General features: G+C 46.5%; 2 protein-coding genes across 3 annotated transcripts; one reads left to right on the top strand and one right to left on the bottom strand.

Annotated features, from left to right (window-relative positions):
* On the bottom strand, positions 1-9,648 carry LOC310826192 (C-type lectin domain family 1 member B-like). The gene is made up of 6 exons (XM_083700915.1): positions 9,283-9,648; positions 6,267-6,365; positions 4,685-4,783; positions 3,091-3,242; positions 2,189-2,331; positions 1-604 (listed from the first exon to the last, which is right to left on the bottom strand). Exons 1-6 carry the CDS (start codon positions 9,521-9,523, stop codon positions 481-483), a joined length of 858 nt encoding a protein of 285 aa, XP_083557041.1. The 5' UTR covers positions 9,524-9,648; the 3' UTR covers positions 1-480.
* On the top strand, positions 8,315-25,456 carry LOC310826212 (C-type lectin domain family 1 member A-like). Of its 2 annotated transcripts, XM_083700963.1 has the most exons (7): positions 8,315-8,429; positions 12,034-12,167; positions 17,999-18,085; positions 20,176-20,274; positions 20,821-20,975; positions 21,945-22,087; positions 25,162-25,456. In XM_083700963.1, the coding sequence occupies exons 2-7, from the start codon at positions 12,068-12,070 to the stop codon at positions 25,280-25,282; spliced, it is 705 nt and encodes a 234-aa protein (XP_083557089.1). In that variant the 5' UTR covers positions 8,315-8,429; positions 12,034-12,067; the 3' UTR covers positions 25,283-25,456. The 2 variants fall into 2 exon arrangements, with proteins under 2 accessions (XP_083557089.1, XP_083557088.1); XM_083700962.1 differs by lacking the exon at positions 8,315-8,429 and having other exon boundaries at positions 11,635-12,167.
* The last annotated feature ends 574 nt before the right edge of the window (positions 25,457-26,030 follow it).

The following is a 26,030-nucleotide window of genomic DNA, read 5'->3' as shown; positions in this document are numbered from 1 at the left end:
TAGTATAATACACATTTATTTTTAACATCTATTGACTTATTCTTCCAGATCACCCTCCCATCTGTCAGGATCACAGAGTGGTTTACCATAACCACATGAGAACGGCAACGAAAACATCAACAAACCAACGGCCAAGCCAATGCACGGCCAAACAGTAAAAAGAACGGCCGCAATGGGATTTCAGCGGCAAATGGGGATTTTGCATTTCGGCAGATCTCGCCCAGTACGCCTCCGAAGGCCGAAGCGAAAAGACAAGTCTTAAGGGGCAGAGGTAGAAGCTCGCTAGCGGAGGCAGATGACTTCTCCGGCCGTTGCAGAGAGAGCAGCTCGTGGCACTGGCAGAGACCGTGGCCAGAACACCAGGCCCACTCCATGCGCCTTTGTAGGGTAAGATGCGCCCCTTGACGAGAGATGTCCGTGGATGCTGTTTTCGTGAGGGCCTCTAGAGAGGGGCACCTGGACCCAGGATTGCTGCCTGCTTCATTCCACTGACTTCTTGCACAGACACTGGTGTTTGCTGCTGCATTCAAAGATGTACGAATCGCCATTTCTGAAGTTGACGCAGATGTTCACCATGGCGGAGACGTGCTGCCAGCCTCCAGACCTGTTAGGGATAAGGAAGCTTAGCCTATTTTATTTTTTAATGCGTTTCCTGGGATCGGGGAAGAAGGCTGCCATAGCGAATGGGAAGAATCTGCTGCAAGCAGAGATTGTGGGAGATAACTGCAATTTGCACAGCAAGGAGCTACTACTAAAGCATTTGCTAACAGCTACCTGCCTAGTTGAAGGGACGCGGGTGGCGCTGTGGTCTAAACCACTGAGCCTCTTGGGCTTGCTGATCAGAAGGTCGGCGGTTCGAATCCCCGCGGCGGGCTGAGCTCCTGTTGCTCGGTCCCTGCTCTTGCCAACCTAGCAGTTCGAAAGCACGTCATGTACAAGTAGATAAATAGGTACCACTCCGGCGGAAAGGTAAACGGCGTTTCCGTGCGCTGCTCTGGTTCTCCAGAAGCGGCTTAGTCATGCTGGCCACATGACCCAGAAGCTGTACGCCGGCCCCCTCAGCCAGTAAAGCAAGATGAGTGCCACAACCCCAGAGTCGGCCACGACTGCGGCCACGAAGCGGCCACGGAGCAATGGTTCCAAACTACAAGAAAGAAGATTCCACCTAAACATTAGGAAGAACTTCCTGACAGTAAGAGCTGTTCGACAGTGGAATTTGCTGCCAAGGAGTGTGGTGGAGTCTCCTTCTTTGGAGGTCTTTAAGCAGAGGCTTGACAACCATATGTCAGGAGTGCTCTGATGGTGTTTCCTGCTTGGCAGGGGGTTGGACTCGATGGCCCTTGTGGTCTCTTCCAACTCTATGATTCTATGATTCTATTCTATGATTCTATGACTGGACCTAATGGTCAGGGGTCCCTTTACCTTTACCTGCCTAGTTGCGGCTTTTGCATCTGCTATTACAGACTGGTTTTAAAAAGCTTTATTCCTAACCAGAGAAACGGACCCAAAAACTCTGGGTTCTCAAAGGGGAAGCAGAAATTTTGGGCTTCGCAACTGTCTGGCGAGTCTTGCGTTTTTTATTAGCTTATTTAAGGACACAGCCTCACGGGTGGCAAATTCCACCCAATTATGATTTTGCCTGTCACCATTTTCCATTATATGAGTTTTTCATCAACTGTTTATGTCTTGGCTTGAAATACTGATGTATCACCTCTTTTGAACAAGTTTCTTCTAAATATGTAGTGCGTACAGTCAAACCTCGGTTGTCGAGCGTAATCCGTTCCGGAAGACCGTTTGACTTGAAACGTTTGACAACCGAGGCGCGGTTTCCGATTGGTTGCAATAACATCCTGCACTTGAGTGGAAGCTGCGTCGGGTGTTTGGGTTTCGAAAAAGGTTCGGAAACCGGAGCATTTACTTCTGTGTTTCTGGCGTTCGGGAACCAAAACATTCGAAAATGGAGCTGTTCGAGAACTGAGGTTTGACTGTACTGTTGTAAGAAATCTCCAGAGAGACCCTTGGCCAATGCAGCTACTCCTTGCGCTCAAAGGACTTGCATAGATCTCCGAGAGCCCTCACAACAGCACAGAGTCTTTTCATCATTATTATTAAGTTAATATTATATGTAGGCAAAACCATTATACATCAAACACCCTTGCTTCTCATGCAGAAAAAGGAGGAGACTCACATCCTGATGTGGAGATTTGCCCCGTCGGCCCACTTCCAGATTCTGTCGGACGTGTTGTACATCAGGCCGATCCAGTAGCTTCCACCTCGGAGCCGGTTGTTGTGCATCATGAACCAGTCCACCGTCTCCGACAGCAGGAATTCCTGTGGGAGAAGGAACCCCCAAGGCCCATCATGCAGGGCAGCCAGAATTTTGCAGGGAGCACACAGGGGCGTCTTACCCATAGAGGATAGCATTGCAGGGGTTTGGACTAGAAGACCTTCGAGGTCCCTTCCAACTTGACTTGTCCATGTTTTTAAGAAATTGCAAGCACAATATATGAGGTCCCAACGTGCAATGAGCCCGAAAAAAGTGTCAGGGTTGCGTGTGAGAACTGCACACCTATCGGCGAGGTTTATGCAATTTCTGCCCTAGGCACACGCCCCTACGTTTCCGAGCACAATTCAAAGTGTTGGTGGTGACCTTTAAAGCCCTAAATGGCCTCGGTCCAGTAGACCTGAAGGAGCGTCTCCACCCCCATCTTTCTGCCCGGACACTGAGGTCCAGCACCGAGGGCCTTCTGGCGGTTCCCTCACTGCGAGAGGCCAAGTTACAGGGAACCAGGCAGAGGGCCTTCTCAGTGGTGGCACCCGCCCTGTGGAATGCCCTCCCATCAGATGTCGAAGAGATAAACAACTACCTGACATTCAGAAGACATCTGAAGGCAGCCCTGTTTAGGGAAGCTTTTAATGTTTGATGCATTACTGTATTTTAATATTTGGTTGGAAGCCGCCCAGAGTGGCTGGGGAGGCCCAGCCAGATGGGCAGGGTATAAATAATAAATTATTATAATAATATTATTATTACCCCCTACCCCGTGCCAGAGCAGGAACCCCGCACCCCCAACTCCAAAGAGCTTTCACCATTTCTCCTTCGGTGCTCCCAATCAAGAGGCCGCTTTTGAGGGACTTGCAGTGGCTCAAGCAGTCTCTCCAGGACATGGGTTCAGTGGTATGCAGGTAGCAGTTGTCTCCCCACTGCATCCAGTGCAGTTTGCAGGACTTGCACGTCAGGGCTGTGGAGATAAAGCACAAGGATGGGCGGGAGGGAGGTATTTAAGAGGTATTTGGTTAAGAAAGCCCAACAGAGGCTCTATCTCCTCAGAGTGTTGCGGAACAAGGATGTCAATCAACATTTGATGATCTCCTACTACTGGTCAACAATAGAAAGTGTCCTTTCATACTGCATCACGGTGTGGTACACTGGTTTGACATCAACTGATAGGAAGTGCCTACAGAGGGTGGTGAATACAGAACAAGATATTATGGGCTGTCCCGTGAATCCGCTGGAAGACATCACGGAAGAATGTTGCCTCAGGAGAGTAAGGAAAATTCTCAGGGATGATTCACACCCTGGCCGGCACTTTCTTGATCTCCTGCCCTCAGGCAGAAGATATAGAATGTAAAAACACGCTGATTCCCGGACCGTCCGTGGGCTGGATTGAGTAGGCGATTGGGCCGGATCTGGTTTGGGCACGGGCCTTAGTTTGCCTACCCTTGAGCTATAGCGTATAAGCTAAACTGGGCATGAGCATCGTGCCTCCCCACTTAAGCTGGGCAGAAATCTTCCTGGACCTTGGGAAAGAGGTGCCAGGCTTTAATACTTCTGTGCTCTAATTTACCGGGAACATTTAGGGAACTAGCCTCGTACCCGTAGTCCCCTGACCATACGCCACTGCATTATTGTCAAATTATTTTTTCCCTTTGCAGAGCACAAGTGATGTGGCATTCTAGCGACATCAATTCTCCCTGGAGCGAGCTGGACTGGGCTGGGCCTCGGATATCCCCAGAAGAGTCAGGAAAACCAGCGCCAGGAGGGTCGGCAAACCCTGGCTCCTCCACAGCCTGGCTGGGGAATTCAGAGGCTGGTGGTGCAGATCCAGACCCAGGGACTCCTCATAAGCGCACCTGTTATGTACTGAGTTGAATAGGATCCAAAATGCAGCAGTCTGATTGGTTCTAAAACAATAGGATTCAGAATGCAGCAGTTCTGATTGGTCCTAGAACAATAGGATTCAGAATGCAGCAGTTCTGATTGGTCCTAGTACAATAGGATCCAGAATGCAGCAGGCTCATTGGTCCACAGGAGCCACCCAATCCAGCTCCAGGTGGAAGTGAATCCGCAACCTGATTGGCCTACAGTAGAATCCCGGAATTAGCCAATCACATGGGGCCCATTGTGTAAATAATGTATATAAAGCAGATACTTTGAGGGAACTTCCATTCCTCCTCAACACTATGAGCTGAATAAAGAGTATGAAATCCATACTCGACTCCGAGTATCTTTCAGCACCAGAGCTTTGTCAACGAGAAGCAAGGGCCGCTTATTTGCCAGAGACTAATTGGTTTTGCCATTTTACCCATTCCCACCCGTTTCCCTATTGCATCTCTCCTGCAATAACGATTGCCGCTATTGCTTTAATAAACAGGTGAAGAAAATATCGAGAGCTCTTCTCACTTCTGCCTTCCGCTTGCTGCTGAACGGCCATCTTCAGTCTCTTCTCTGAACGCTGCAGCAGTAGAGATTCGGCAGTGATTTCTTTCGCCACGTGGGTGTCTGAAATGAAAACGTATTTCTCTCTGTGTGTTTTTTTAAAAAATAATAATAATGTTAACAGAGAAATCTGAGGGCTCCCTTGGACAAAAAACCAGGACACCAGCCAGGAATACCAGAGCAAAACAGCAGCCAGTAGGCTTGGTCTTTATTGAAGACTGTCGCGACAGGACTCCCACTTGCCACCAGGTGGAACAAGATGGAAGCCCTGAACAAAAGAGAACCCAAATTTTTATAAGCTGCTAATCTCCATGTTACACCCCCCCAAAAAAAACTACATCACTTATACATCATGGTTGCATCATGAAAGGGGAGGTCTGGTGGCAGTAATCTGAGCATCCTGGAACCTGCCCCATGGTTCCCCTTGCCCTCCACCAAACACCCATCAAGTGTAACAAAAGAGATATTTACATTTCCCTGTTTCCCAGCCAAGTTAATCACACCCTTTTGTCTTCATCTGGGTTTGTTATTTCTGGAATGGCTACCTGTCTGGCACTCAGGTATCAGGAGGCCAGGGATTATCACTCAGGCAGAGGGGCTGCTGAGGAGCTGAGCTCACATATCTAGATGAATTTCTAAAGTTTCCCTAGTGAGCCAGTACATAGATAAAATTACCAGTGAATTCTTACATTTGGTATCGTGCAGCAGAGGCCCTTTGAATAGATAGGAAGAAACTGTGATGAAGTGTTTTGTGGGGACAAATCACAAAAGTCACAAAAGCGATTGTGCTGATTTTGGTACTGGGCTGCATGTGCATGATATCTGCTGCCCCAACCTATACATAAATTCCTGCAACAATAATAATAAATTTATTGCACTGGGGCAACAGAGCACATTCCTTGTGCAGACGTAAAGGTATTTGCTTGAAACTCTCCTGGCTGCCAGTCTTGTTAACTTGCCCTGGGACCGCAGAATAATAATAATAATAATAATAATAATAATAATAATAATAATAATAATAATAATAATTGTTATGTACTGAAGTTCTCACCCTGGGCCAGCAGGGGGATACTGTAGACAGTTATGCAAAAGAAGGATCGAAAGTGACGTTCAGTGATTGGATAGTTTGTATGCAAATGAAGGATCGAAAGTGACATTCAGTGATTGGATAGTTTTAGAAAGTTGCTACAGTAACGTTGTACTGGAGCTCTATATAAGCAGGCTGACTGAGCTCTTCAGTTCAGTTCTGTTCTGGCCTCTGAACAAGAGCTGTTTGAAGAATCGCTGTGTCGTCTGATATGTTCACCCACAACTTAATAATAATAATAATAATGCCCTTGAGTTCTGCAGTCCCAGAGCCAGTTAACGATAGAGAACGTCGCGCTGCATCATGGATCATGCAGCCCAGCCCCTTTATGATTATTTCCACCCCAAACAGGGCAGCGAGTCCCCGCTCTAGGGCAGCGTGCAGGCCCCAGAGGAAGGGAGACCCGGGTTGGGGGTGTCGGAAGCCTCTTGTAAAGCCCCACCCCACCCCGGTACTCACAATTGTAAATCAAAATGAACAGAGTGCAGAACAAGGCCAAGGAAACAGCCACCAAGAGCAGCGCCCAGATTTGCCACCAGGTGGAGATGCCCAAAACATCTGCGGAGGGAAAAGGAGAAGCATTAGAAGCACGCCCATTCTGCTTTCCTGCCTGGCACGCCAAGGCCTTTGAAGAATTGCAGAATTGCAGAGTGGGAAGGGGACCCTCAGAGGCCATCTAGTCCAACCCCTTGCAGTACAGGAACAAATACAGAAATGCAATAGTGTCATACCTCGGGTTGTAGATGCTTCGAATTGCGTGATTTCGGGTTGCGCACTGGGATAGGAATTTTGAGGTCTTGGATATATGTTAAATGTTCATAAGTGTACCAACCAAGCACGTACATAGATCAGCACAGGAAGGCCAACCTGGAACCATTTTGACTCCTAAACTGAGCAAATGTTTTCTCTGCAAGGTCAAAGTGGGAAACCTCCCATTGTCTCTTTCTTCACAAATCCTGTCTTAAGGGCACATTTAAGATACGAATCGGGTGTGAGCCTGTGACCTGGCCCAGGAACTAAGTATTTATCATTACAAAAGACTGGCCAGGCTCCCCAGGAAATACAATCAAGTGACCTGCCAGACAGGAGAAAAACAACATTCAAATTTCTGTTTTAGACCCGCCTTTTCTGTGATGTAGGTATGATGTATCTGGGGGGTGGTCTTAGGTTGCACCCCTTCTGTGATGTAGGTATGATGTTTCTGGGGGGTGGTCTGGATCTACAGGGTGGCAATTTCAAAAGTCTTTATAAGGCCTTGTGTGCCATTGTTCTGGGTTCCTCCTCCCTCCTGCGTGTGGTGAGTGAGGACCCTGTTGCAAAGGATCAATAAAGATCAAGCTTATTAGCTGCTTTGCTTCTCAATATTCTCTGGCTGGCCTCTGTTATCTTCTCCTACCAATAGGGAACCTATGTAAGGACTCTGTAAGGGCTCTTAGATACCCCATAAGGGAAAAGGGCAATTTTTGTTTACAACAGCACCGCACCGAACCCAAAAGTACTGAAACGGGCTACTTCCAGGTTTCAGCGCATGCTAAATCGCACTATGTGCATGTGCAGAAGCGCTAAATTGTGCTTTGCGCATGCGCAGAACCGCTGAATCACAACTGCGCAGGTGCCTGCACGGATCACGTTCGCAACCCGAACATCCACTGTATAGTTTGTTTGTTTTTTAAGGTGGGGGCATACTCTTCAGCATTTCTCCGATGGAAACAAAGACATCCAATATAATAATAATAATAATAATAATAATAATAATAATAATAATAGTTTTACTATTTATACCCCACCCATCTGACTGGGTTGCTCCAACTTTTTCTGGGAGGCTCCCAACATAGACGAAAACACAATAAACATTTAAAACCTTCCCTATATGTACAGGGTGCCTTCAGACAGCTTGGGGGGTCACAAATCTCCATATATTCCAATATTTCTCTGATGAAAAATAGAAACGTCCTAAGAAAAAGAGGGATCAAATCAGAAACAGGGATTTTCGAAATCTGGGACTGTCCCTGGAAAATAGGGATACTTGGAAGGTCTGGAATTTCAGAATTTCAGAATGGGAAGGGGACCCCACAGGTCATCTAGTCCAGCCCGCTGCAGTACCTAAACAAAGACATAAATATAATGTTGTTGGTTTTTATATATATAAAAGGTAGTGGGCGAATTAAGCAGGGATTGGGTGCGGGGAACAGCGTCCTAAAATCCCCACCCACTGGGACGCTGCTATTGTTACTTTCTGTTTTGCAGAGTCACTGTATTTTTCTGTGTATAAGACTAGATTCCCCCCCCCCCCAAAAAAAATAATGTCCAAAATTTGGGGGGCGTCTTATACACGGCGGCCATCTCCCCCCATTTTCTTAAACCGGAGTCCCCCAAAATAGGGGTCGTCTTATACATGGGGGCGTCATATAGACGGAAAAATGCGGTAACTGTATAATCTGGTATTTTAGCAGGAAGAATTCTGCCTTCGGAGGGAGCCGTGTGAGGACCTGCAAAACGCAACCAAAATAAATAAAATTAACAAAGAAACGACGTACAGGGTAGGAGCTGTAGACGAAAAACGGCAGCCGGTTCCAGACCTTAAATCGGCCTTCCTCAACCAGGCTCCAAAGAGTCAGGGAGGTAAAGCAGATAATGATAATGTGGATGTCTAATAATAATAATAATAATAATAATAATAATAATAATAATTTTTATTTATACCCCGCCCTCCCCAGCCAAGGCCGGGCTCAGGGCGGCTAACAAGCAATAATGAAAACAATTTGAATGAATACAACTTAAAAACATGATTAAAATACAGGAGGAGAAAGGAAAAAGAAATGGAAAATAAATAAAAATTTATACCGCGGTACCTTGGTTTGCATACGTCTTGGTTTGCACACATTTTGAATTACAAACATATCAAACCCGGAAGTGCATGTCCCGGTTTCTGACCTTTTAAAAATTATTATTACAACCCATTTGGGGGGGGGATTACCGACTAATTTATTTGGGGAGGCCCCACTGGCGAAAGCGCGCCTTGGGTTACAACCTGTTTCGGTTTACGAACGGACCTCCGGAACGGATTATGGTTGTGAACCAAAGTAGCACTGTATATATCAATCAATCAATCAATCAATCAATCAATCAATCAATGCAGGCTCCCCAGAGATCTTGGAGGGTGGTAAATGAAATAAAAAACGCAAACCCAAAATAAAAAACGGGGAATCTCAAGGGAGCAGGAACCTCCGGAACGGATTATGCTTGTAAACCAAAGTACCTCTGTATATATCAATCAATCAATCAATCAACCAACCAACCAACCAACCAACCAATCAATCAATCTGCATGCTCCCCAAAGATCTCGGGGGGCGGTAAATGAAATAAAAAACCCAAACCCAAAATTAAAAAGTGAGGAATCTCAAGGGCCTTGGGGATGCGTGGCTGATCCTTGTCTCCAGGGTTGCCCGCTGCCACGCTGCCACCTTCCCCTCACCTGGGGGGCCGGGGATCCTGTCCTGCAGGGCCCAGGCGACCCAGGAGACCCAGGAGGGCCGGCTGGGGGGCTTGGGCAGCTCCCGGCGCAGCTGGGGCGAAGACTTGCTCCAGAAGGCCGGTCCTTTTGGGGGGGCCCTCACCTCCGCCGAGCGGGACTTGGCGCTCAAGACCTGGGACTTGGCCTGGAGGCTGGAGGCCGGGACCACCTTGGCCCCCGGGGGCCTGGGCTCCAGGGGCATCTCGGGGCCTCCGTGGGGCAGGGGGGGGGGAGAGGCTTCAGAGACCCCTTTGCAGGGGGTGGGTTGGGGGTCAGGAGAAGGGGGCTCTTGCTGGGTGGCAGAGGGTGCCCCCTAAAAGCAGGGGCCTGGGCGGCGGCGACCCGGGTCAGGCCTAGCTGGGGGTGGGTGGGGGGCACAGCCTGGCAGCGGGGGGACGGACGGACGGGATTCAGACCCCGATTCTATTGATTCTCCAGGGTCTCAGATATCTATGGTTATGGTTTTTAATGTCTTGACATTTTAATGTATTCTTAATCTTTTGTTGGAAGCCGGTCAGATGGGTGGAGTATAAATAAATAAATAAGTAGTAGTAGTAGTAGTTGTTGTTGGGTATAAATAAATAAACAAACTGATGTTGTCGGGTATAAACAAACAAACAAACAAACAAACAAACAAACTGTTGTTGGGTATAAATAAATAAATAAAGTACAGAAAGAATGCGAAATCTTTAAAGAGTATTTGGAAAAGCATTACAATAACAAATACCTCCTGGCAGAAATAGAATGATCCTTGCAAAACAACAAATATAATGTTTTTTGCTATCGGATGAAAACCAGGAAAGAAATACAATAAGATGGTAAAAATTGTAGAAATAATAATACAATGAGTCTAATCGGAAGCCAAATGTGTTTGTTTTGTCTTCTTTTTCCTTTCCCCCCTTCTTTTTCCTTTTTTTGTGTGTGTCTCCTTTCTTGGTCTTTCTCTTTTTGATACGTTAAGAAAGCGATAAAGAGCTAAAAGTGTAATATGAAAACTTCAATAAGTCAAAAGTGATGTTGTGTAATTTCCTATTACTATTTGTATATTGTTAGAATAGGTTAATTGTAATGAATTGATGTAGGAACTGAAAAAATAAAATAAATAAAGCTGGGGAAGCCAAGGTTTCGGGACGTCCCAGAGAGCCATGTTGCCAAGGTTTCTGCATGGACCGGGGCTGGGATGGATGACCCTTAGGGTTCCCACTTCCAAAAATCTTCTAGGATCCTTTAGATAAGTTTTTCCCCTCTCTCAGGGATAGACCCCACGATAAGAGGAGAAATTCAGGGGTCCCTTTGGTGGGAAAGCGGGGACATTTTTAAATTTGAGAATTTGATGCGAGCGCCCGTCAAAACATGGTTGACGTGGTCTCACAAAATGGCTGCCGGGAGGCCCTGAAGGGGCACAAAATGGCTGCCGTTTCTGGAAGGCGCCAAATGGCGTTTTGTGGCATTAAATGGAGTTTTTCCTTACGTTGCCCTTTTCTTCTCCCCACCCTCCACCCTTTCTTTTGGCACGGACATAAATAAAATAAAGTAAAATAATAAAATAAAATAACCCAGAAAAACATTCTCCTGCAACCCGGCCTTTGGCCTTTCACTATTGTCTCTGGCCTTTCAAAAGCCGGACGGGGTGTTTTAAATAAATGCATTTCTTCCACTTTGCATTCATTCATTCATTCGATGCATCTTTTTAAAGGACTTTTCCTTCTTTGCTTTCGTGGGCTTTGCAAGCCTGTTTTTGTGTCGCAAGATAAGAGCAAGCGGCCAACCCCATGAACGAAACAAACCAATTTCGTCTATTCGTTCTTCATTTGATTGGTCGTTAGGCATTTATTCGCTCGGCGTTATTTGAGGTTTATTTGTTTGCAATCGTCATTTATTTATTTATTTATTTATTTATTTATTTATTGATCGCCGTTTTTATTTAACTCTTTATCGTCTGTTTGTTTATTCACCATTCCTCATTTATTGATTGATTTTATTGATTGATTTTATTCTATTTCAGAGCTCTCCCTCATTTAGGGAAGTTTTTAGTGTTTGATGGATTTATTGTGTTTTTAATATTTGGTTGGAAGCCGCCCAGAGTGGCTAGGGAAGCTCAGCCAGATGTATAAAAAATAAATTATTATTATTATTATTATTATTATTATTATTATTATTATTATTATTACTACTTTCACATTCACAGTGTTGCTGGGGGATTTTTGGCGAGTTTTTTTGGGGGGGGATTGTTTGTTTTTTCGTCTTCTGTGGGGCCGCAGAGGTGCATTGTGGGAAATGTAGTCCCTCGTCCGTCCGTCCCCCCACCAGATTTGAGGCCCTAAGGAGACACCTGTGAATTTATTTATTTCTGCCTTCTGTGGGGCCGCAGGGGTGCATTGTGGGAAATGGAGTCCACCACCCCACCAGATTCAACGCCCTGAGGGATTCGCTGGTGCCTGGGAACTACAACTCCCATCCTGCCTCCCTTTCCCCAGCCTGAGGCTGCCCCCCCATGTGGCTGTGCCCTGAAGCCCCACAGAAGAAGCCCCTCTTTCCAAGCAGGTCTTCCTGGGGACCAGCAGCCTGCTCCCTTTCCCCGGTGCTGAGTGCGAAAGGCGGGCGCCTTTAGGCCACGGTTCAGCCTCGCAGGGTGCCTGAACCCTTTTTTGGGGGGCCACAAAGACTCTCCTTGTTCCTCGGGAGGTTTATTGGGGGGTGTTTTGGGGGCAGGTGCGGTCGCCGGAAGGCGCTCCCCGGAAGACCCATGCTCAACGTCGCCCGCTCGGCGCGCTCTTTCCGCTCTAACACTCCCGACAGGTCGCGGGTCACCATCGCCAGCAGAAAACGCCTGGAGGATGAAGAGGGTGAGGAGGAAGGCAGCCGAGCCAGTTGTAAACAAAAATTGCCCTTTTCCCCTTATGGGGTACCCAAGAGCCCATATAGAGTCCTTACATAGGTTCCCTATTGGTAGGAGAAAATAACAGGGGCCAACCAGAGAATATTGAGAAGCAAAGCAGCTAGTAAGCTGGATCTTTATTGATCTGTTGCTTCTTCTTTTTTTTAAAATAATATTTATTGAAGTTTTAAAGGTTACAAAAAGAAAAGAAGAAAAAACACCAAATTAAACAAAAACAAGCCAACACATCACAAGAAAAAACAGAAAAATAGAAACAATTAAAAAACAAATCGAACCTTCCCATAACTTATCTTTCATTTGCTTGTTTCCTTGACCTCCTCACACCTCCCTTTTTTGTATTCTAGTTCAGTTAGCTATTTCAGCAAATCCTTTCCATCTTTCCCAATTTTTGTTCTATAATTTATCTTAATATGATGTAACTTTACATTCTCTCCTTTCACCAATTAACAATCTATTTTTACTTAATCCTTTATAACATTTCCACTAAAACCACATAATTTCATTCCAGCATCCTTCTAACATTCCTTAATTTTACAATGTTTCTGCAAATAAACTTTAAATTTCTTCCAATCTTCTTCCACTGACTCTTCTCCCTGCAAAGCAGCTAGTAAGCTCGATCTTTATTGATCTGTTGCAACAGGGTGCTCCCCTCTCACGCAGGAGGGAGGAGGAACCCCGAAAAATGGCGCGCAAGGCCTTATAAAGACTTTTGAAATTGCCACTGTAGATCAAGACCACCCCCAGAAACATCATACATACATCACAGAAGGGGTGTAACCTAAGACCACCCCTCAGATACATCACACCTACATCACAGAAAAGGAGGTCTAAAACAGAAATCTGAGTGCATTGTTTATCTTGTCTGACAGGTTACCTGTTTAATGGTCACTTGATTGTATTTCCTGGGGAGCCTGGCCAGTCTTTTGTAATGATAAATACTTAGTTCCTGGGCCAGGCCACAGGCTCACACCCGATTCAAACACAGACATACCCTTAAGACAGGATTTGTGAAGGAAATGACAATGGGGAGGCTTTTCCACTTTGACCTTGCAGAGAAAACATTTGCTCAGTTTAGGAGTCAAAATGGTTCCAGGTCGGTCTTCCTGTGCTGATCTATGTACGTGCGGTTATGAACATTACCATATTATCTAAGACCTTAGGAAGGAAGGAGCATGCGGCGGGCCTGCGGAACTCCCTGTCGTGCGCATGAAGATGATGGGTTTTCGGAGCTAGCCGATCTGGCCAGGAGAGTCCGTGATCAGAAGAAGGAGGAGGAGGATTACCAGAAAGAAGACTATTTTAGTTAAATATGTTAAGTTCAACTAATTGGAAAAGCTTGCAAAGAACAGATAGGCTTAGGATTTAAATGTGTAATGTGATGAATTAATATGTTTCATGCTGAATTGGAAAGAAAGAAAGATGTTGAGTGATTAAGTTAATTTTATAAGAATACTGGAAAACCGTTAAAATGATATACACTGAAATTCAACCCGGGGGATACGAGGAAGTCACTTAACAATGTTAATAAGATTAGTCTTAATAAGGTTATGATCTATGTTTGTTTGTCTGTCTGTCTGTTTGTTTGTGTGTTTAAAATTTTGTGAACCTTTTTTGAAAATTATTAATTTTCCAAATTTAACGCAACACAAAATAACAAAAACATATAACAAGAAAACAATAAAAACAAACATACATTCAAAGCTTCTTACAGTTAAAACTCCAAACTGCATTCCATTATTGGGTGACTTCCTCAAATCCTTCCTAACTGATTTTCATTCAATCTCATTTTAGCAATTTTCCAATATCCACTTTATAACAAAATTAACTTGTTCAAATTACTAACTTCCTTTCTTTTCGTAATATTCTCAATCCATCATTTTATACAATTCAACATAATTTAATCCTGAGCCAAATTTAGCACTTGCAAGTATTTCCACTTATGTTATATTATTATGTTTTACTAAATATTCCTTAAATTTCTTCCATTCTTCTTGATGTTCCTCCTCCTTCTGATCGTGGATAATTCCAGTCAGGTCGGCCAGCTCCAAAAAGTTCAACATCTTCATATGCCAGTCTTCCACTGTTGGTATTTCCTGTGATTTCCAATTTTGGGCAAGTAAAATTCTTGCTGCAGTTGCGGCATACAAAAACAATTGAACAACTTTTTAAGGCAATCTCTCCATGCTCTTATGGCGCAGAGCTCTCCGTCCTGGCGGAAAAGACTGCCCTGTGGCTAATCTTCCGCCATGCAGGCTGATATATGAGCTTAATTTTTTGGCACCTTGGCAAGAAATTTCGACTTTTGGAAAGGGTGCATACCTTTGCCATGTTTCTCCGGCGAAAATGGGGGCACCCTGTTCCACGCCAGGAAGCTTCTCACGCATTAATAATAATAATAATAATAATAATAATAATAATTTATTATTTATACCCCGCCCATCAGCCGCTCTGGGCGGCTCCCAATCAAGTGTTTAAAACAGTACAGCGTTAAATATTAAAAACTTCCCTGAACAGGGCTGCCTTCAGGTGTCTTTTAAAGATAGGAAAGCTGCTTATTTCCTTCACATCTGAAGGGAGGGCGTTCCACAGGGCAGGTGCCAGTACCGAGAAGGCCCTCTGCCTGGTTCCCTGTAGCTTTGCTTCTCTCGGTGAGGGAACCGCCAGAAGGCCCTTGGAGCTGGACCTCAGCGTCCGGGCAGAACGATGGGGGTGGAGACGCTCCTTCAGATATACTGGACCGAGGCCGTTTAGGGCTTTTAAGGTCAGCACCAACACTATGAATGGTGCTCGGAAACGTACTGGGAGCCAATGTAGGTCTTTCAAGACCGGTGTTATATGGTCTCGGCGGCCGCCCCCAGTCACCAGTCTAGCTGCCGCGTTCTGGATTAGTTGTAGTTTCCGGGTCACCTTCACAGGTAGCCCCACATAGAGTGCATGGCAGTAGTCCAAGCGGGAGATAACTAGAGCATGCACCACTGTGGCGAGACAGTCTGTGGGCAGGGAGGGTCTCATCCTGCATACCATATGGAGCTGGTAGACAGCTGCCCTGGACACAGAACTGACCTGCGCCTCCATGGACAGCGGTGAGTCCAAAATGACTCCCAGGCTGCGTACCTGGTCCTTCAGGGGCACAGTTGCCCCATTCAGGACCAGGGAGTCCTCCACACCTGCCAGCCCCCTGTCCGCCCAAAACAGTACTACTGTCTTGTCAGGATTCAACCTCAATCTGTTAGCCGCCATCCATCCTCCAACCATTTGATCTCGGTGCACATGCAGACGTCGTAGGCGCATTGACGCTGGCCGCCTTGAGCCAGTTGCAACCTCTCCGCCTCACCTCCCTCGCAGGGTTGTTGCAAAGGAGGCGAATGGGTGAGGGAAGGGATCGTGCGCAACACCTTCTGCAGATAAATAGAATGAAATAAAATTTTAGCTGTGAGGTGTCAGGGAAAAAGACAGATGATGATGATGATAATAATAGAAACTGTAAGAATGATCAGGAGAGAGTACCGTATTTTTCGCTCTATAAGATGCACCAGACCACAAGACGCACCTAGTTTTTGGAGGAGGAAAACAAGAAAAAAAAAATTCTGAATCTCAGAAGCCAGAACAGCAAGAGGGATCGCTGCGCAGTGAAAGCAGCAATCCCTCTTGCTGTTCTGGCTTCTGGGATAGCTGTGCAGCCTGCATTCGCTCCATAAGACGCACACACATTTCCCCTTACTTTTTAGGAGGGGAAAAGTGAGTCTTATAGAGCAAAAAATAAGGTAAATCCTCAAAGGGAGTAGAACTCAGGTCAGAGTAAAAATCCATAGGATTTCATTTCATTTCTTTTCTTTTATTAATATATAAAACTCATACATATACATTTACACAATGCACGTTCACAACACACTACCTCATTTTCATAACATAAAACATACCTACATTACTCTATACAATACCTGCCTATACTGCACATATCAACATACCTACACTCCTTCCCCACACAGACACCCACCAAGTGACATGACTTCCAGCTGTTCTTGTTCCCCTACTTTATTTTTCCAACTGGCTTAAATGCATTTCATTATTTCTTTAATCTCTTCTTTTATCTTAACTTTACTCTCCTTTCACTCTAATCATTTTCTGGATTCACTCAGTATCTGTCAGAAATTCTACTTTTTCCACATACGTTTTGATGTATTCCTTAAAGATAGCCCACTCCTTATTCACTTTTTGTACCAGATCTCCTCTTATCCTCCCTGTTAGTTCGGCAGTATGGAAGTATTCCATCATTTTAGATAACCAGTCTATTTTAGTTGGGACGCTGCTGCTTTTCCAATTTTTGGCAATCAATAACCTTGCCGTCGTAGTTGCATACATAAATATTATTCTGACGGTTCTTTTTATTTCCTCTGACATGATACCTAGGAGAAAGGATTCTGGTTCCCTCCCCCCCCAAATGAAAATCTAAACATCTTTTTCTGTTCATTATAGATATTTTCCCAGAATCCCACTATCTCTTTGCACTCCCACCACATATGTAGAAAGGTCCCTGCCCCGTTGTTGCATCTCCAACATACATTACTACAGTTTTTGTACATTTTTGCCAATCTGGCAAAAATCATTAGGATTTCAGCGTAAGGCTGCACAGTCTTTACCCAGCTACACGGGAGTAAGCTCCGTCGAATACTGTGGGAACTTACATTTGAGTTGACCTATAAAGCCTTGACAAGAAAGGTATCAACACTCCTAACAAATGGTTGCCTGTTTGAAGCATCAAAAGTAAAGAATTTAAGGCGACTTTTTCCTTCGAAATTGTAGGAAGGGCTTTCGATTGGTGCAGGTATTTTATTTTCAGGGTATAGAGGACTCTCTTTTTTTAATAATATAACAATAAATTTTTATTTACCGTATTTTTCGCTCAATAAGACGCACCAGACCACAAGGCACACCTAGTTTTTGAAGAAGGAAAACAAGAAAAAAAATATTCTGAATCTCAGAAGCCAGAACAGCAAGAGGGATCGCTGCGCAGTGAAAGCAGCAATCCCTCTTGCTGTTCTGGCTTCTGTGATAGCTGCACAGCCTGCATTCGCTCCATAAGATGCACACACATTTCCCCCTACTTTTTAGGAGGAAAAAAGTGAGGGGAAAAGTATTTTTTTTGGTGGGAAGCTTCCTGATGTAGAATAGGATGCCCCTATTTTCCTCGGAGAAATGTTGGAGGGTATGTAGCAGGGAGACGTTTCTCACGGCCTATTGGAGTGCATTGGAGCCTTCCGTGCCCAGTATACCAGTGTGAGATACTAGATTTTTTGTGCGTGCAAACTGGGCGGGTGGAACTGTCCCATTTGGAAACATGAGGTTGCATTGCGGAAATGTGGGCTGATCCATCAGGGCTCTCCTCCTGCTCAGATCCGTAAGCAGAGGGGACACCTCGTGAGTTACAACTCAGGGCATATGGCGGACCTGGGCACCGGGAAACCAAAACCATGCACCATTTCTAGCTCTCTGTAGGTTTAGGATGGGCCGAACCCGGAAACTTCGGAGCTCTTCCGTCTAGCCCAGTGTTGCCAACTCAGACTTGCAACAGAGGAGAGCATTTTACATCATATGCTGCCAGCTGCCAGGACTGAACTTGAGTCCTGCATGCGGCCCATGCGCTTGGCCGTATCTCCCTCCCTCGCCATATCTCGGCGGCTTAAGATGCCTGCGTACCTTCATTCTCAAGAGACCAATCTCCCTGGCAACCTGGGATTTCCTCCTCTCACAACTGTCTCTTTCCTTCCCATTTCCAAGACACCAGCTACTGGCGCTCGGCCACCTTTGGCGTCCTGCTCACCTCTGCCATTCTGGCCACGCTGGTGGCACTCATGTGCTTCCAAGGTAAGCGAGCGAGAGGGAAGGGGCTGACCGAGTCTCTTCACCTTAAAGAAAAACACGAACCTCGTTTTTGTGTTGGCTTAAGGCATGGGTAGGGGATGCGGGTGGTGCTGTGGGTTAAGCCACTGAGCCTAGGACTTGCTGATCAGAAGGTTGGTGGTTTGAATCCCCGCGACGGGGTGAGTTCCCGTTGCTCGGTCCCTGCTCCTGCCACCCTAGCAGTTTGAAAGCACGTCAAAGTTCAAGTACAGTGGTGCTCTGCAAGACGAACGCCTCGCAAGACAGAAAACCCGCTAGACGAAAGGGTTTCCCGTTTTGGAGGCGCTTCGCAAAACAAACTTCTTTATGGGCTTGCTTCTCAAGACGAAAATGTATTGCGAGTTCCTGCGGTTTTCCCCCCTCCCTCCTTTTCCTAAGCCGCTAAGCCGCTTATCAGCTGATCCGCTGAAAAGCCGCTAAACCGCTAATAGCGCTAATCCGCTAAGCTGTCAATGGGCTTGCTTCGCAAGACGAAAAAACCGCTATATGAAGAGCCTCACGGAATGGATTAATTTCGTCTTGCGAGGCACCACTGTAGATAAATTGATACTGCTCCAGCGGGAAGGTAAACGGCGTTTCTGTGGCTGCTGTGGTTCATCAGAAGAGGCTTAGTCCTGCTGGGCACATTACTCAGAAGCTGTACGCCGGCTCCCTCGGCCAGTAAAGCGAGATGAGCGCCGCCGCAACCCCAGAGTCGTCCGTGACTGGACCTAATGGTCAGGGGTCCCTTTACCTTTACTTTAAGGCACGGGTAGGCAAACTAAGGCCCGGGGGCCGGATGTGGCCCAATCGCCTTCTCATTCCGGCCCACGGATGGTCCGGGAATCAGCATGTTTTTACATGAGTAGAATGTGTGCTTTTATTTCAAATGCATCTCTGGGTTATTTGTGGGGCATAGGAATTTGTTCATTCTTATTTTTTTCCAAAATATAGTCTGACCCCCCACAAGGTCTGAGGGACAGTGGACCGGCCCCCTGCTGAAAAAGTTTGCTGACCCCTGGCTTAAGGCATGGGTAGGGAAACTAAGGCCTGGGGGCCAGATCCAGCCCAATCGCCTTCTCAGTCCAGCCCACAGACGGTCCGGGAATCAGCATGTTTTTACATGAGTAGAATGTGTCCTTTTATTTAAAATGCATCTCTGGGTTATTTGTGGGGTATAGGAATTGGTTCATTATTTCCCCCCAAAAAAATATTGTCCGGCCCCCCACAAGGGATTTAAATTAAATTTAACTTTTTTTAAAAAATGCACCAAGTAGGAATGGGATTGGGGCTGCTTCGATGGGAAGGGAGGCATCACGCTGCCTAACTGAGAGCTACTTGCCCCCTATTGCTTTCACACAAGTAGGAATGGGATCGGGGCTGCTCCGACAGGCAGCGCAAATCCTCCTTTCCCAGCTGAGGGATCCCAACCCAAGAAGCCATGCGCGCCTCCACGCCTCTATTTCTCCTACTTTCGGAGGAGAAATAGAGACGGCAACGGCTAGAGAGGTGCCGCCTGAGATGTTTCCTGCAACGGAAAGGGACTCGGGCTCCTCCTGCGCCCACTTGCACATAGCCCCTCCCGGGAAAGGCCCTACCCGCAGCGAGTAATTCCCGACTCCTCAGCGAGGCTGCATCGCCACGTGGAGCTGCCCGAGCCGGAACGATTACGCTCCCCGCTGCTTGCTCTGTCTGCAGCGCCAGGGCAATTGCCGGGCACCGACGGGCCGGGTTTAGAACCCTGGTGAGCCTGAAACAGCCCAGGGAGCCGTAGTTTGCCGACCCCTGTTAGAAACCATGGGATCCTTCTGGGTCATCAGGGCAGGGTTAGGTCATCAAATGAACCAATGGCTTCAAAACCAGGGCTGCTTCTTCACCATAGCTGTCAAGTTTTCCCTTTCCTTGCGAGGAATCCTATTCAGAATAAGGGAATATCCCTTTAAAAAAGGGAACCGTTGACAGCTATGTTCTTCATAGAGGCAGCCCGTGCTTCTCAGGGGCTTTGTGAGAATGGCACGGATAAATTTGGGTCTTCAGTCTACTCAACCTGTCTTGTCTTTGGTTCTCTTTTGAAGTGGACAAGCTGTCGAAACAGGCAGAGAGTCACAAGGACGTGACAGAGCTACAGATCATCATCCTGACTGAAATTCTGAGGCAGCTACAGATCGGCAAAGGTAGATGGGGGCATTGTTTTGTCTCCCCCACCCTTCTCTTAAACCAGTTTATTCATTCGTTCATTAAAAAAAAAAAAAAAAACCGTCTCACAGGAGAAACAGCAGCCAAGGATTGCAAATGGGAAAAGTTTTTAGTAAGAAAGAAATTATTAGTGCCGGTTCTAGTGATTTGTCCATTTACAGATAGCGTGTAATATATAAAACACTCTGGACAGAATTGTTGTAATTTGCACTCTGGGCAGAATTGTTGTAACCCATGGTATGGCTGTATATTAACAGTAAAATAATTACTAAGCTCTAACTGTATGTAGGTTTTATTTTATTTTATTTTTATGTTATATGGAAATGTATACCCAGTTTTTTCCCCCATTAATTTTTTTGGGGGGGCCCAAGAGAGCGGGGCCCTAAACTATAGCTTGTTTAGCTTATACGTAAATCCGGCACTGCCTGTCACCATTCCGGCCCATTCAGGGGTAGGGAAGGGGGATAAATGATACTTCTGTACCACTGTCAAGCTTTTCATGCACAACCACCCCTGCCCTTTAGCTATCAACTGCAGTGTGTGCAAGATGCAGTGGTTGCAACACAAAGATTCCTGCTACCTTTTCCGAGAAAGGAAGATGGGCTGGCGTTCCAGCATGGGCTTCTGCAGAGACGAGTTCTCCTCCCTGGCTGTCATCCACAACGACACAGAACGGATGGTACTGGGGCTTGTCTGGTTTGCTGCGGGGATGGAGATGGGCAAGGCTCGATAGCTTCAGAGTTCCCTCTCCCAATGCCTCACCCCCATATCACGTAGCAGCAGTTCAGCTGTGCCCCCACCATATACCGTATATTTTTGCTCTATAAGACCCACTTTTCCCCTCCTAAAAAGTAAGGGGAAATGTGTGTGCGTCTTATGGAGCGAATGCAGGCTGCACAGCTATCGCTGAAACCAGGAGAGTAAGAGGGATCGCTGCTTTCGCTGCACAGCGATCCCTCTTGCTGTTCTGATTTCGCTTCACTGGAGAGGCACTGTGCAGAGAGGGAGAGAATTTTTTTTCTTGTTCTCCTCCTCTAAAACTAGGTGCTCCTTATGGTCGGGTGCGTCTTATCAAGCGAAGTATTATACCTTTAAAGCAGCCCATTTGATGACTGGACTGTGTCCTTAGAGAATAATCAGCCATTTTAAAAACAACCCCAAACCCGATAGGTACTGTAAGAAGTAAAAATACCAGTCTCAATGCTTGAAGTCCTAAACGGCCTTGGTCCAGTATACCTGAAGGAACGTCTCCACCCCCAGTGTTCTGCCCGGACACTGAGGTCCAGCGCCGAGGGCCTTCTGGCGGTTCCCTCCCTGCGAGGTTACAGGGAACCAGGCAGAGGGCCTTCTCAGTGGTGGCGCCCATCCTGTGGAACGCCCTCCCTCCAGAGGTCAAGGAAATGGGAGGTCAAGAGGATCTCCGTGGGAGTGATCTGGCCTTGCCGACCCCTGCCTTATTGCTTTCTGCCATCCCTTTGCTCCTCTCCTCCCATTTTTTGCTGAGCTGGTTGCTAGGGAAGAGAGGCAGATTTCTCTTGCCGGGGTCTTGAACTGACAGCTCACATACTTGGCTTTTTGAAAATTAGGTTGAAGGGCAGTGGTGTATCTCCCCTCCTGAAGGCAGGGTGCTTGTGGCTTTGCCTTGCAGAACTTCCTGAGGTTTGAATCAAGGAAACATTTCCGCCAGCACCGCGGCAAGAATAAATACTACAAATTTTGGATGGGCCTGACGTACGACATCGTCACGAAGCAATGGAAATGGGCAGATGGCTCTCTCTATGACCCCAAAATGTAAGTGACTCTGGCACCCCCATACTCCCTAACTCATTTGTCACAAGATTGGGTACTCATTACTAAGCTATATTTCATCATCATCATTATATTTATGATTTTCAATTTTATACATTTCAGTACAGTGGTATCTTGGTTTAAGAACAGCCCTGTTTACTAACTATTCGGTATGCAAACTCAGCAAAACCGGAAGTAGTGTCCCGGTTTGCGAACAGTAGCCGAAAGATGGAAAGGCACCAGCGGCGAGAGGCCTCATTAAGGAAAGCGCACCTTTAACATGTTAAAAAGCGTGTTTTAATATTTCAAAACTCGACTTCCTTCCCTTTCTTTCTGTGGTTCCTTAATTATTATTTTTTATATTTTCTGTATATTTCAAATTAACTGAATTTGCTCATTTATTCATCTACTTTAAATATATACTCTTATAAAACTGGAGGTTATTACAATAATCCTGCCAGTGTTCTTATCTGTTTACACTTTACAGTGGTACTTTGGTTCCCAAACAGAATCCGTTCCGGGAGTCCGTTCGCCTCCCCAAACCGTACAAAAACCAAGGCGTGGCTTCCGATTGGCTTCAGGAGCTTCCTGCACTCAAACGGAAGCCGCGTCGGATGTTTGGCTTCCAAAAATCGTTCGCAAACCGGAACACTTACTTGCGGCACTCGAGAGCCGATTTGTTCAGGAAATAAGCTGTCCGAGAACCAAGGTACCACTGTACTTGTAAATATTCAATAAACCATGGAGGGGCAGTGGGAGGAGGCAGGCTCCGAGCAAAGTGGTGGAGAAGGAGGGAGGGGTGCTGGAGGAGGCAGCAGTTGCAGTGTGTAGCCTCGAGCGCGGGGATCTTCCAAGGTAGAGTGGACAGGGGGAGCAATGATAGAGTCACGTTTATTACCTGTCAGGGAACTGCCATCGGAGCCAGAGGCGGAGGAAAGGCTCCAGAGGGATGCCGGAGAGGGTCCCAGTAGGGAGAGAGGCAGCCCATCTGCTGGGGAAGGAAATCAGCGTAGCACCAGTGGAGAAGGGGGGCAGATGGGGGAATTGGCGAGGGGGCTCCAGGACTCCTTGCCGGAGACCAGCAGGGAGAGCGCGGGTCCTCCGCTGCCCACACCCACCCTGCGCAGAAGACTTCCGCGCAGGGAGAGTAGGAGGAGACTTGGCGTCAAAGAACTTCTTTGCTGGAAGAAGTTCAAGAAACGCCCACTGACGGATTCTGCCAGCGACTGAGACAGCCACGAAGTGAAGGGCTGTCCAGACAGAAAGGGTTCAACCAGGTAACCTAGCCAGGAGTGGCAGCAACTTACACATGAGCAACCCCTAGAACCATTACATTACCGTATTTTTCGCTGCATAAGACACACCAGACCATAAGACGCACCTAGTTTTTGGAAGAGGAAAACAGGGGAAAAAAATATTCTGAATCCTAGAAGCCAGGACAGCAAGTGGGATCGCTGTGCACTGATCCCGCTGGCTGCCCTGGCTTATGGGATAGCCGCATGCAGCCACTCCCGGACTGGGGAGGCTGCACGCGGCTAAGCAAGAAGCCAGGACAGTCAGTGGGATCGAAGCGCAGCGATCCCGCTGGCTGTCCTGGCTTCTTGCTTGGCCGTGCACAGCCTCTCCCGGGCAAGGGGAGCCTTCATCCCCTGCCCGGGAGAGGCTGCGCGCAGCTAAGGCTCCCCCAAGAGCCGTGCTCCCTTTAAAGAGCTCGTGGAGTGTATGTGCAGCCCTTCTCCCTCCTCGGGGAAAAGCCCCCAAGAGCCACACACACACACTCCACACGGCTCTTTAAAGGGAGCGCTGAGCAGAGCCTCCTGCCTGCATTCGCTCCATCAGTTGCACACACATTTCCCCTTACTATTTAGGAGGGGAAAAGTGCGTCTTATAGAGCGAAAAATACGGTATGTGCAGAGCTTGGGATGCAAGCACACACCACGCAGCTGAGGAGGTGGTGTGTTGCGAAAACCAGCAGACTCTCCCCTCCCCGGACTCTCCCCGGACTCTCCGCCTAGTGTCTGCCACTGCTTGGCGCCCTGGCTTGCTGCTCCACTACGCCCAGTGGTAAAGACGGCCCTGCGTAGAAATAAAAGGCTGTCCACAATATCTTTGCTTAGTTTTATTTTCAGAAACCTAACCGTCAAAAACTGCAAGCCATCACTCGTGCATAACTTACGGAACATGCAGAACTGGCAAAATTAACAGATAAATTACATGAAAAGGATAACAAAGACTTTAATAATAATAATAATAATAATAATAATAATAATAATAATAATAATAATAATTTTATTTATACCCCGCCCTCCCCAGCCAAGACCAGGGAACCATTTACAAGATATATGAAGAAGCGACGTAAAGAATTGGACTCATTGGCAGGGTTTGACTAAATGAACACAATTGTATATAACAAAAAGTAAGATTATATGGATTGGGGAAATTTTGGGAAACAACACACAGGGTGAGTAATATGGAAATAAAACAAAATGGGAATATGGAAAATTGTTAGAGAAATGTTGTTAGAGGATGTATACATGGAAAAACCAATTAATATATATACAGTGGTGCCTCGCAAGACGAAAAGAATCCGTTCCGCGAGTCTCTTCGTCTTGCGGTTTTTTCGTCTTGCGAAGCAAGCCCATTAGCGGATTAGCGCTATTAGCGGGATCAGCTGATAAGCGGCTTAGCAGCTTAGTGGATCAGCTGTTAAGCGGCTTAGCGGATCAGCTGATAAGCGGCTTAGCGGATCAGCTGATAAGCGGCTTAGCGGCTTGGGAAAAGGGGAGGAAAGGGGAAAAAACCCCCGCAGGAACTCGCAAGACATTTTCGGCTTGCGAAGCAAGCCCATAGGAAATTTGTTTTGCGAAGCACCTCCAAAATGGAAAACCCTTTCGTCTAGCGGGTTTTCCGTCTTGCGAGGCATTCGTCTTGCGGGGCACCACTGTATATATATTAAAAAGAGAGAGAGACCACAGGTGTGCAGCTAAGTAGGTCAAATTGCAATCATGCACCTCTGAGTAGCACCATTGACCTTAAGATAAAGAAAAATCGACATCTTCTCCTTTTCTGTGTTGCAGGCATGGAAAGCTGCCTCCCAGGGGCTGCGCCTACCTCCAAAACGGATCGCTTTTCTCCCAGGAGTGTGAGGAATTGGCTTACGTCATGTGTCAGACGGCGCTCCGGTTTGGCTGGAGTTGAGCAGCTGTTTAAGAGGAGAAGGAGGCGCAGAAGCCGGTTTGGGTATGTGGTTCTGATCCCAACATGTCGTCGGATCAGGACCCCCTCCTCTCCCCCATCTCACGGCAGTGTTGTGGCCGTTTCCCTTCAGAAGTCCCCAGAACGTTAAAGTAAATAAATTTTCATTTCTCAGAATGTCTTGAGACTATTGATTCCCCCCCCCCCGTTATTTTTTATTGTTTTTCCACATGTTTACAAATCGGTCCAAATTATTTAAATTCAATACAATTTCTTTTTTAAAAAATCAGGTTTTCCGCTCCTGTTGCAAACCTACGTCCATTACTTCCTGATGTAGCGACTTCATTCTTCTTTAATAATAATAATAATAATAAATTTTATTTATACCCCGCCCTTCCCGGTTCAGGAAACCGGGCTCAGGGCGGCTAACAACAAATTGAAAACACTTAATTGATGCAACAAGAAAAAGCATAAAAAACAGTATAAAATGTGAGTAACGATAAATTTAGAATTCAAAAATCAATTTAGGGGGTAAATCCATCCAATAAACATTAGATGATCGCCAGGGCTAGCTGGCTAATTTAGTCCTATTTGGGCCAGCGAGGAGACCAGGGGAGAATTAGCTGTGGGATCCCAGAGCGGGTGATCTGCATAAAAGGGGAGGGGGAGGGAAGGAAGGGGAATAAGAGATCATGCTAAGTTCATATTGAAAGCCAGGTGGAATAGCTCTGTCTTACAGGCCCGATAGAAG

This window comes from Podarcis gaigeae (assembly GCF_964106915.1).
Source record: "Podarcis gaigeae genome assembly, chromosome: 10".
NCBI lineage: Eukaryota > Metazoa > Chordata > Lepidosauria > Squamata > Lacertidae > Podarcis > Podarcis gaigeae.
This window is presented reverse-complemented; position numbering and strand designations above follow the sequence as displayed.

Bases quoted from the DNA above. Each gene is read 5' to 3' on its own strand.
- LOC310826192 (XM_083700915.1), bottom strand. From the start codon at position 9,523: ATGCCCCTGGAGCCCAGGCCCCCGGGGGCCAAGGTGGTCCCGGCCTCC. The intron at 3,243-4,684 runs GTGAGAAGAGCT...TTATCTCCACAG, and splicing joins GCAGCAAGCGGAAGGCAGAA to CCCTGACGTGCAAGTCCTGC. The intron at 2,332-3,090 runs GTGAAAGCTCTT...CTTCTCCCACAG, and splicing joins GGAGCACCGAAGGAGAAATG to GAATTCCTGCTGTCGGAGAC.
- LOC310826212 (XM_083700963.1), top strand. From the start codon at position 12,068: ATGCTCAACGTCGCCCGCTCGGCGCGCTCTTTCCGCTCTAACACTCCC. The intron at 12,168-17,998 runs GTGAGGAGGAAG...CCCATTTCCAAG, and splicing joins ACGCCTGGAGGATGAAGAGG to ACACCAGCTACTGGCGCTCG. The intron at 20,275-20,820 runs GTAGATGGGGGC...CCTGCCCTTTAG, and splicing joins GCAGCTACAGATCGGCAAAG to CTATCAACTGCAGTGTGTGC.